Source organism: Mesoplodon densirostris, chromosome 1 (genome assembly GCF_025265405.1).
Source record: "Mesoplodon densirostris isolate mMesDen1 chromosome 1, mMesDen1 primary haplotype, whole genome shotgun sequence".
In the NCBI taxonomy this organism is placed as follows: Eukaryota; Metazoa; Chordata; class Mammalia; order Artiodactyla; family Ziphiidae; genus Mesoplodon; species Mesoplodon densirostris.
The window spans coordinates 172,887,939-172,900,030 of NC_082661.1; the positions used below are offsets into that span (position 1 = coordinate 172,887,939).

The window sequence follows — 12,092 nt, forward strand, 5'->3', positions numbered from 1 at the left end:
AATGGGAATTCTTATGCTTACAGAGTCCTGTTAATATTATCCAGACCTGATCCAAATTATGTCTAATGTGGAATCTTATGGGAACTTGGGGAAAACAGTTATTGTCCATGGACCTGATTTAGATGCAAGCAATTCTTTGCATAACTCCTCATCCCCTCAAAGGAATAAGTCTCTGTTGGCACATGTTTAGAAAAGTCAGTAGGTTGTATTTCGAGGTCATCTGTAACATCATTTCATACACGTAGATTTGTTGTCTTTTGAATATCTGAATGCTAATTGAATACTAAATAGTACTGAGCTGTTATCTGAGTTAGGGCTCTCATGTCCTCTTATGCCATGGTTAAGATGTGAAAAAAGGTTAGGTGAAGGACTTTGGAGTCTAAATTTCTGAATCCCCAGTGACTCAGTTAACTTGGTAGCCTGAGAGAAGAGGTTTAGCCCACCTAACGCCATTTCCTGACTGGAAAAGTTAGGATGATGGTGCAGATGGTGGGGAAAGGAGGTGGAGAGGGGACCGAAAGGCTTAATTAATTATTATCTCAAGAAATCCAGAAAGCTTACGTGTAAAAGGCTATGCAGAATGAGAAGTGTAGTTACCAAGGTACACATTGTCCCCTCCAACAGCGACAAGATGAAATGTTTATATCATAACAAGAGCTTGCAACCTACACTTTTGACAAAAACTATAATCTCTCAGAATTACTGTTTTCTTCTTTCCTTGCAAAGCACCAGGTTCCCCCAGAGCCGTCAACAGAGAGAGACTGCAACCAAGCATGGCTATTTATATGTTTGTGTTCTGTGATTTTCCTTTTGGTGTCTTAGATAGAGTCAGCAGATGCGTGCCTAATCCTTGCCAATAAGTACTGCGCAGACCCCGATGCTGAAGATGCCTCCAACATCATGAGGTAACCTTGGGGAGGCGGGAAGGCTCTGGGCTGGGTGCTGTCTGGCCACTTGCTCTCCTGTTGGGTCCTCTGCAGAGCACTGTCTCTGTGGGACCTTCTTTCCTCATTAGCCACCCTACAACTAGCCATCCGCATAGGCCTAAGGCAGGGTGGGGAACTGAGGCTGTGGTGGGTACAGAGGGCAATGACACAAGGCCTCATTAACTGAAAGCTCATCCTTAAAAGATAGGAGCTCTGGGGCTCACAAGCAGTCTTGGGGTGGAGGACTAGCAAAGGAAAGATAGATTTCATTGGGAGTAGGCCTGAACTAAGGTACCATGTTCCCTGAAGGGGAGTGGGCCTGAGAAATCTGAACTGTAAACGATTTCGTTCCCGGGAGGCAGTTTGGAATAGCTGGAGATGTTCTTGGTTGTCATAGTTAGGGGACAGTGCTGCTCATGTCTGGTGGGTAGAGGCCAGAGTTACTGCTCAACATCCTACAGTACACAGGACTGCCCCCCACAGCAGAGAATTAGCTGGCCCCAAATGTCAATAGTGCCATGGTTGAGGAGCCCCAGGTTAGAGCTTTCCGAGTGTGTCTCTAGCACACATAGATGAATATCTCCCACAAAGAGGGGTTTGTTAACCAATCAGCTTGTTTCGACCAGTTTCCCCAAATGAAATAGTTTTTTGTTTTTGTTTTTGTTTTAATTACTTCATTTATTTATTTTTGGCTGCATTGTGTCTTCGTTGCTGTGCGCGGGCTTTCTCTAGTTGCGGCGAGCAGGGGCTACTCTTTGTTGCGGCGCGCGGGCTTCTCATTGCGGTGGCTTCTCTTGTCGCGGAGCACGGGCTCTAGGTGCGTGGGCTTCAGTAGTTGTGGTGCGTGGGCTCAGTAGTTGTGGCACGTGGGCTCAGTTGCTCCGCAGCATGTGGGATCTTCCCAGACCAGGGTTCGAACCCGTGTCCCCTGCCTTGGCAGGCGGATTCCCAATCACTGTACCACCAGGGAAGTCCCCTGAAATAGTTTTCTTCCCTGAATGCCTCCTCAGTGCTTTGAATACTAATATGAATTTCTAAGATAATGTTCTAGAGAGACTTTCTCAAACCTGTTTGACTACAGGCCCCCTCCCCCTCCTTTTTTTTTTTTTTTTTTTTTTTTTTTTAACAGAACATCTCCTGGCAGGGCTGGGGGAAGTGGGCGTCGCTCTTTGGAAAACACTGCCCAGAGCCTTTCTCGTAAACGCGCAGGGCCCACCTGAGACCGTTCTCTGGCCAACTCCTGCTCCTTATTCTGTTCTTATTTCAGGAGAAAATTGTTCCATTTTTGTTCTTTCCATAGACCCATATTCCAGACATCTTGGGACTATGAAATGACTACAAAGTTAAGATATTTTGCTCCACTTAGTGAAAACCCTTTTGGATTCTTCTCTCCTGCAGCATAAATTGCAGGAGGAGGGGGTAATAAAGAGAACCTTCTGGAGAAGACATGAACCAAGAGAAAACATTTCACCCCCACTAGATTCCCAGGAACTCTTGCCTAATTGTGAACAGCCATCCTTTGGGTCTAGACCAAGATTCCCCTCTCCCTATAGCTTGGTTTACTGTGTCCTGGGAATTTACCTGAGACAGAGGGTAGGGAAGTTGCCTTTGCACCATTACAATGCTCGCATCTCCTTCACTTTGCTTTCACTCAGTGGCCCCCGGTGGCATGAGCTTCCCCGTCAGTGAGGGGTCAGAATTCCTCTGAAGCACATCCTCCACTCAGCATCTGGTCCTTGCGTCTGGCAAGCAACATCTGGCACAATGTTCTCTTTCTACTCACTTTTCTTCAGCAGTATGCTTAGTGCAGTCATCTTAAGACAGTTGATGCATGGACTCCTGTAAGCACTGGGCTTGCCAGGCTGCAGGGAGATGGTGGAATGGGGACCTGCTTCCACACCTGAGCCTGTCCCCTAACTAGTCACAGCCCCAGCTTAGGGTGCATCAGTTGGCCCTTTCCTTGAACTAGGGTTTGTGTCCTTCACGTTTTTTTGTGTCATTTGAAGTGGCAAAAATGTAGGTTTTTGGGAACATTATTTTCAAAATTTCAAATGGAAAACCAAAAGAAGAGGAAGCTTAATGTTTTACCCCACGGAGAAATTTAGGACTGGCACTGCCTTTTTTTTTTTTTAAGTGAATAATTGAAATGATAATAGCTTTGAGGTGGGCATTTCTCTTAATCACAATATTTTACTTAAGCCCTGACTACAGTAGGGTTAATATGAAGACATACAGGGTACCTGGGTGATTGGCATGATGCCAAGGCGTAAAAATGACTGATAAAGGTAATAGCAGAAATGTGATTCAGCCATTCATTAACGGAATCAGAACTAAGGCCCAGGGCGCAAAAGGAAATGGGGAGCTCAGGGTTAAAAGAAGGGCTCTGTCTTTCCCTTATTTGTATAATCCTCCTTTCCCCTTAGTTTAATGAGACCAATCTGCCTGTTTTGAAATTAAAATGTCAAAGATCCATTTGAAATGAGCTAATGCAGAAAACTGGCTGATGCTGTGAACTGAATTCCGAGGGCTGACAGAGGCTCAAAGTCCTTGAATTATGAGCATGGGCCAACACAACACTTTTTCAAAAATAAAATGAAATCCTTCAAGTGCAAAAGCCCAAAAGGGTGAATTTGTGCAGGGAGAGGCTTCTGCGTGATCCATTTCCTAAATTCCCAAGTGGTAGCTTTTCAGACAAAACTGCTCCCCAGCTGCCTCCTCTCCATCTTTGCACGAGAAGGGATGAAGCATAGGGCATTTCCTGGTGGGAAGTTGTGGGGTGGTCATGATCAATGCACTTGCATTTCCGATTAGGCTTAGGAGGTGGGCCTTGCTGTGGAATCCCAGTCTTTAGCCTTCCTTGTCACAGAAGGAAATGTACAATGTCATCTCTGACAGAGTGGGTAATGACAGAAACCATAACTTGCATGTGGAGAGAGCTTTTAATGATTTCAAAGCATTTTCACATCTGGTTTTTCATGTGCTGCTCATACCAAGCCTGTGAAATACATAAAGCAGGTACTGTTGCCCCCAATGTCCAGATGAGGAAACAGTCACAGAGAGTCCAGGGATTTCCTGAAGGTCCCTCAGTTTGTTAGTGTAGCAGCTGGGGCTGGGATGCAGGTGTTTCTGTTCCTCTGCTCGCGGCCCCTCCCCTTGCAGCACAGTGATTGTTGTGGGGAACAGGAGGGAGGGTTAGAGTAGTAGGGGCTGGCAGTAGTTAATACTAAGTAGGGACTGAGAGCAGTTTGGGGGAATTTTCCACCAGCCCATGACCTCCCCGAGGCCTTGACACTTAACTATAACCAGCATCAAAGTCATTGTTTAGATGCTGTTAGCTATCACAGGCTGAGTCATGTGATACGATAGGCCCATCCTAAGAGCCCTGCTCAGAAATCATTTTTGTGACAGTGGCCATGTGTGCGTGACAATTAGAATCATTTGTCAGGCTGCTTGTATGATTTGTCACGTTGTCTCATGTTGTTAACTTGGAGAATTGGCCTCAGAGCAAATCGTTTCCGGGCTCCTCCCTAGGGTATGTGAGATGGCAAACCTCTGTTGGCCCCATGAGTTGAGCTTGTTTTATTTAGAGGCCCATGTGGGCAATAAGCCCGTGACCGCTGCTCCAGAACCCCCATGCCCGGTACACACATGCCATCACCGAGACACCACGGGACCTCTCTCTTCTTTTATGCCTAGGACATGGTCTGTGGCCTTTCTGTGCTTTCCTTTTCACACGAACACGGGGTATGGCAGTGGAAACACAGTGTAACTTGGCCCAGTGGCTGCAACCCCTCTGAAGGTCCAGGCTGCTGGCCCTACATTCACTCCATTTGGATGTAATCAAATTAATCTTCCCATCAGACTCCAAGGGTGAGGCACACCCTGGCTCAGCTTTTGTTCTTTTCTTTTTCAGAGTCATCTCCATAAAGAACTACCACCCGAAGATAAGAATAATCACTCAGATGCTGCAGTATCATAACAAGGTAGGGCAGTGAGAGCCTGTCACAGGCTCAGCGATGCACACGGGGCTCCAGGCTCTTCCCCCTTTCCAGACAGCCACACATGCATGTGCATGCATGCACGAGCACACACACCAATGCAATCCAAAGGCCTGGGTAAAGAGGAGTGGTGGGTAAAAACCTCCCTGGGACGTTTCTTCAGTCCAAACACCTCGTTTGCAGTTGGTCACTGGAGGGAAACTCCTTCACCTATTGACTCATTCGTTCAGAAAGCATCTGTTGGTTCCCTAGGTTCCGAAATATTGATGTGTCTTTAGATCCCATTCCAACAACTTCGAATTCTTATGTGCTGCACTTATTTCTTCCATCGGTATTTATTGAATACTACTATGTGGTCAACACTAGGCCTCACCCACACCCCCCAGTCCCGGTGGAAATAGTGAAGCCCTGTTCTGTGCCCTCAGGGATTTTGCAGTCAAGGTGTAAGGTGTCCCAGGCAAGGGAGCACTTTTCTATCTGAGACCAGGTGAACTTGGCGGGATAGACCACGCACTGGGTGGAGAATGTGGAAAAGCGCATCCTCAAATTCAAGATGAGAATGTGCACCGTTGAATTTAGGAAAACAGTTGGCTATCCAGAGATTAAACATAAAGGAATTTTCCTAGTGTTACAGTTTACAGGGAGATCAGGAAGAAAACAAATGTTGGAGTCTATGCTGTTTCCCTTGTGATTATTTCTCCGTAAACCAGAGACCTGTCTCTCATTCAAAGGCAATGCTCCTTTGCTCGGCCATCAGTAGACTCCCAGGAAAACAGCTTTGGGGGAGGGAAGGTGGCACCTTTCTGTGTTTGACATGAAACCAGTTATGAGAGACCGGAGGCTGCTCAGTACTTGCCACCAGGTGTCCTGTCTGGACAGAATCACTCCCGGCTGGGTTTTGAGTGAGCATGTGTCCCATCTTCTGGGCCATATTCCCTACGACATAGGCAGCCCCATGACCCAGAGAGGACTCCCTTCTGCCATATGCGCCGGCGCCATATGCCATTATTTCTTAATTGCTGGCAAGTGCTGCCCCATTTCGCTGTGTGGAAGCCCATCGGAGGCGTTGTTGACTGTGGAGCCTGCTGTCGGCGACTGGGCTGCCGCTCGGGCTGCTGCCTACCGCCCACTGCTGCCCAGCCTTCCCAGGTGGCTCCACTGCAGGCTGTGCTGTGCTCCAGCCAGTGGGTTGGGTGGTGGGCACCCAAGGTCACAGTGTCCTGTCTCTGGAAAACCCAGGACACTGAAGAGAGAAAGTGAGGGTATTGGTAACTCACCGGCATCAATCTGGAGAAGTTCTTTGACAGCAGGCCCCCACCCCCACCCCCGTAGGTGGAGGTGAATTTTATGAGCAAGGCTGTGGCCGGTGACAGCTCCCGAGGCAAGGAACTCTCCCTCTTTCCTTTGTGATTTGAAATTTCATTTAGTGTGGGAGTGCTTTAAGCTGTTGTTTAGATTTGGGGCTGAATTTAGATTGAATAGGAAAATTAATGTTGTATGTTTAGAAGGGGATGTCAGTTCCTTTTTGTCTCCTTCCAATGAGTGCTAATGCAGCATCTTCAAGGAATTAAGGAGGATTTCAGCTCTGTGATTCTTGTCAAACTCAGAAGTAGTTCCGTGGACCTAGGATCCAGATGGCACTGGTCAGTATTCACACAATCATAGCAAGCTTATCATAGCAAGCTGAACATCTTTCACAAACCTCTGCCTTATCATTATTCAAAAACAGTGATGAAGACATCAACTGACCCATGATTATTTGCTTAAAATGCATTTTGTTTAGAACCACCCCAATCTATTTGGGTTTCAGAGTTAGGAAAAGTCACTTATGAGACTTTGTCCTTATAAGATGTGTGAGAGTGAAAGGGCCATAGTGACTTTGTTACAGGGCTCTTTTTATCATTTCATTTTTCTCTTGCAGAGAAAGAACAGGAAGTCCACTGGTCATTATTTGTCATCTCATTCCTTGAGAACTGCAAATAGACATTCTTCACCTTGCTTTACAATTTTGCTGTGTTTTTTATCATTTTTATTGGAGTATAATTGCTTTACAATGGTGTGTTACTTTCTGCTTTATAACAAAGTGAATCAGTTATACATATACATATGTCCCCATATCTCTTCCCTCTTGCATCTCCCTCCCTCCCACCCTCCCTATCCCACCCCTCTAGGTGGTCACAAAGCACCGAGCTGATCTCCCTGTGCTATGCAGCTGCTTCCCACTAGCTATCTATTTTACATTTGGTAGTGTATATATGTCCATGCCACTCTCTCACTTCGTCCCAGCTTACCCTTCCCCTTCCCCGTGTCCTCAAGTCCATTCTCTAGTAGGTCTGCGTCTTTATTCCCATCTTGCCCCTAGGTTCTTCATGACCATTTTGTTTGTTTGTTTTTTTAGATTCCATATGTATATGTGTTAGCATATGGTATTTGTTTTTCTCTTTCTGACTTACTTCACTCTGTATGACAGACTCTGGGTCCATCCACCTCACTACAAATAACTCAATTTCGTTTCCTTTTATGGCTGAGTAATATTCCATTGTATATATGTGCCACATCTTCTTTATCCATTCATCTGTCGATGGACACTTAGGTTGCTTCCATGTCCTGGCTATTGTAAATAGAGTTGCAATGAACATTGTGGTACATGACTGTTTTTGAATTATGGTTTTCTCAGGGTGTATGCCCAGTAGTGGGATTGCTGGGTCATATGGTAGTTCTATTTTTAGTTTTTTAAGGAACCTCCATACTGTTCTCCATAGTGGCTGTATCAATTTACATTCCCACCAACAGTGCAAGAGGGTTCCCTTTTCTCCACACCCTCTCCAACATTTATTATTTGTAGATTTTTTGATGTTGGCCATTCTGACCGGTGTGAGGTGATATTGCATTGTAGTTTTGATTTAATTTTGCTGTTTTTTAAGATCCTCCTATCTACCCTTACAATGTTATTTTTCTTCCTCTCTTGGCACTTTCTCTGTACCCATGACTAGATGCCCAGAGATCTCCATCCATTAAAACTTGCTTTCAGGAAAGAACCTGGTACATACATGTACACTTATATCACTGTCAGCATATTCCAAAGGACAGTTAATTCCATAATTGGATATCAGATTTAAAAGATAAAGAATTTCAATCCCCCGTGATCTAATGATGGTGCTATTCTAGGACCTAGAGGGATGTAGGGAAGCTGTCTTCTTTCTGTCCATATAAAACTCGTTCTGAGTTTGTCATCATAATAATCTCAGACATTTGTGTCATATTTTATGGTTTTAAAAGAGCTTTGACATCCATTATCCCATTTAGTCCTCATTTGACCATCTGTGCATTTTAGTATCCCAGTGTGACTGCAGGCCATGGGTCTAAGCTCTGTCTCAGAGCATCTCTGGTGGGTACAACTCATGGTCACTTGGCAGCCAGTGAGCTAAGAGACAGAACTACCAACTGCCACCCTCTCATTCAGTAGAGCCACAGGCTGTTGAGCCAAACTGTGGTTCCTCTGTAAGTCCTGTAGGACTTACAGAAGGATGGAGGTTCTCCAAAGTGGATCTGTTTACCCCCAGTAGAATTCAGGGAGAGAAACACTCAGCCCCACCATCTCCCAGCATGGAAAGGAGACGGCACAGGGGCATTGTCTGATTTGAGTGCAGATGGCTTAAAACTCTTGAAGGAAAGAATGCTTTGGGACATCTTGGAAAAGTTCACTCCTGATGACTTAGCTGTTAGTGGACTTTTAAAATGTTCCCAGCAGACTCTACAGAAAGAGGTCTGTGTCTCTGACCTGAAGCCAAGTCCCAGTGGCCGAATGGAGATGCAAGTTCTTTGAGCTTTCTCACTGTAAACCCTTACACATGAGCAGAAGTGTTGAAGTGTTTTCTCTGAGACGACCTTCTTTCTTCCTCATGGCAGCTTCCCTAACGTTGCATGTGTAGTGAGAGATGGCACTGGGGCTGGAATTCATCTCTCCTTGTTTCCAGGACAGCCTGTTTTCACGTTCCTTTCACCTCAAACAGAGGGATGCCCCAGTCCTGTTGGTCCTGCCTTAGCAGGGCTGGTTCTCCAGATGAGAGAGGATTTGCCTCTAGACTCCTATGCAGTAACACTGGCATCTTCCACTGGACACTGGACCCAAAGTTCCCTCAAATGAAAAAGGACAGAGTTGCCAGAAACGAACAAGTTGAGTTCCTGGGTCAGTCACCCTTCTTTGTTTGGTGCACACAGACCTTTCAGCCTTTGGCATGTCCCTTGTGGCTCCCTGCCCCACGATTGGGAAAGATACGGTGGCCAAAAGAGGAGGCTGAGAAATGAAACGAACTTGAATTTTCTGTGTAATAACATGTGAAATATGTCTAAGGAACTCAATACCAGATGGGTACATGAGGGACCTAAGACATAAAATCCTGGACTTCGTACCCTGGATGGCATATGGGGATGTGAGAAACCATCTTAAAAAGATTTGTTTGTTTATTTGAAGTTGCCATGAAGGTTACATAGTGTCTGTCTGGGGCTTGGACCACCCAAATCTCCTTTCACACTTGATGATTTACTTGTTCATGACTTAGATTTAATTTCTCCTCATTCTTCTCAGATGACATTCATGCAAATGAGTATTTCTCCACTTAGCCTGATGTATTCCCTACGATGCCAGGGAAGTGAAGGGGAAAAGTGGCCTTCTTAAGCCAGTGAGGGGTAGGGAGAGAAATGGGATAAAGGGCAGGGCTAATTGCTGGAATTGAGTCTATGATGTGGGAAGGTCTCTGATACTCAGCTTGACAGAAATTCCCATTTGCTCCTGCCCACACATGGGACTATTTTAACAGCTCTCATCAGGGAGAATCTTCCAGGAGTAAACACTGCTGGGTTAGGATTCACAAGATTGTTACAGAACAGAATTTTGCAAGAGGGAATTTCATGAGAGTGGTATTTCTGAAAGCCAAGCACAGAGCCATTGGACTTGGTCTTGGCTCCACAGTGGAGTCTTCCATCTCCTCCTGGCAGCACACCTGTCGTATATTGTCCTGCATATATACCTCCTTCCTGCTCCTTGTGTTTGCTGATATGTGGAGAGAAACAGTAATTTCAGGGTCATAGAGTCTTGGCATTAGCAGGAGCCTCGAAGGGCTCTGACTCAGCCTCCTGTGCAAAGCAACAGTCTATCTACTGAGACTTGGAGAAACACGCACTGAGTTTTAGGGAAAAAGACCTTGCATTTCTGGAGGCAGCTTTCTCCATTTTTTAGACAAATTACATCCTTAGAGATTTCCTTTATAAAACAAGCTTAAAAAGTGCTTTCTTGTAATATGCACCAGTCATTCCTAATTCTGGCACTTGGAACAAAGCAAGACAAGTCTAATCTCTCCTCATCATAGCAGCACCTGAGGTGTTCACAGACAACTATCCCGTCTCCCTGGAGGAGTGGCCCTCCTTCAGACCAAAAGCTGCTGGCTCTCTTAACTGTTCCTCCAAAGATGTTTTCTAAAACCCACATCTCGTCTTATGCTTGTCATTTTCCTCTGGGAGTTATTCAGTTATCAATTTCCCTTTTAAAATCTGACTGTCACAACTAGATCAAGTGCCAGGGAACTAGCCTGACCAGTTCTCAACAGAAGGAAACCTTTGTATTTCCCATGATCTGAAGACCATTTCTAACAAGCTAGCGCTGGCTTTTTCTGTAAGCTGTCACGAGATTGACTTCTTTTGGGGAGTTTTAGTTACACACACACAAGGTTTTTTTGTTTTTTGGTTTTTGTTTTTCCTGCCCCCTCATGTCTGCCAAGTAAGGGCTTCACATTTTGGATTTAAACAATTGATTTTTTCTTTTAACCTAAATGCTGTATTTGATATTAAGTTCTTTTAAATCTTTTCTGGTTGATTTTTGCCCATTTTTCCAACTCTGGAGAACTTTCGAACCTCGATTCTTTCATCCACTGTATCATCGCTGACTCTCTGCTTCCTGCCACTTAAAAATAATTGGATGAACATGCCTCTGGGTCCTCGTCGCAGGGTCTGACCTCACTGTTGAATAGGATCAGTCCATCTGCAAGAGATTGTAACACATCTCCACTGTGATGTGCCGGATGATTTAGGGCAGTGCTTCTTGAAATGTGGTTGCTAGCTCAGCAGCTCAGCGTCACCTCGGAACTTGTGAGAAATGCAAATTCTCCAGCCTTACCCTCCCCGCAAAGAATCAGAATCTGTGCGGGAGGCCCGACAAGTCGCGTTAGTATAAACCCTTCAGGTGATTCTGATGCCCACTCAAGCTTGGGAGCCATGGAGCAGACGTTCTGGGAAGGCAGACAAAAAACGACATCTAAAATACCCAGGCGTCTGGCAGTCTTAAGGTTTTTTGAGGAGCCAGTTTAGAGCAACCTAGCCAGACATCCTAGTAGCACGGGCTGACGTGTCTGTCACAAGAGGAAATGCCCTCTGGACTCTATTTGGCTCAATGACAAACCCAAGGGGAGGACTTGAGCTTGGTAGGTACAGAAGCAATGTTCCAGAGAGACTGAAGTCTGATGAACAGAAGAGGTGAATAAAAGCAGGAAACTCCAGACCCAGGCAAGGGAAAGGAAGGCTGAGTCTGGGTGACCCTGAGCTGTTGGGCAATGCTGCATTTCCCAGAGGAGATTTTAACCAATTGAACGTTTAACGAAGAAAGGTCTCATACCTGTTTTTGTTTCCGCAGGCCCATCTGCTAAACATCCCAAGCTGGAATTGGAAAGAGGGGGATGATGCAATCTGCCTCGCAGAGCTGAAGCTGGGGTTCATCGCCCAGAGCTGCCTGGCTCAAGGCCTCTCCACCATGCTTGCCAACCTCTTCTCCATGAGGTCATTCATAAAGGTAACGTCTCGTCCTATTAGAGCACATTAGCCCCGGATTCAATTTGTCGTGGGGTTGAGTAGAGAGCACAGCTTAAACTCAAAACAGATCGGCGGGCTTTAACCACTTTGGTTAAGGAGAAGTTCCTTGTTACAGATTTGGGCACGAGGCCAGCTTCTTTCAAAATTATGTTTTTATTTTTATTTAGCACATCCACGGCCATTAAATGATTGTTCAAAGCACAATCCTCTCTTTTTTTTAGATAAACCACATGTTTATCTATCAACAAAGTCTCCACTGTTAAAACAAAACTATGATTTATATACATTCCATATGGCACCAGAGCGC

General features: G+C 45.4%; 1 protein-coding gene across 3 annotated transcripts in view; it reads left to right on the forward strand.

Annotated features, from left to right (window-relative positions):
- KCNMA1 (potassium calcium-activated channel subfamily M alpha 1) overlaps positions 1 to 12,092 on the forward strand; it is a 748,255-nt gene that overhangs the window by 542,683 nt on the left and 193,480 nt on the right. For all 3 annotated transcript variants that reach the window (XM_060111611.1, XM_060111630.1, XM_060111620.1), the window contains exons 12-14: positions 823 to 905; positions 4,840 to 4,909; positions 11,610 to 11,765. In XM_060111611.1, coding sequence (XP_059967594.1) covers positions 823 to 905; positions 4,840 to 4,909; positions 11,610 to 11,765 — 309 coding nt within the window. The remainder of the gene's footprint in view (positions 1 to 822; positions 906 to 4,839; positions 4,910 to 11,609; positions 11,766 to 12,092) is intronic.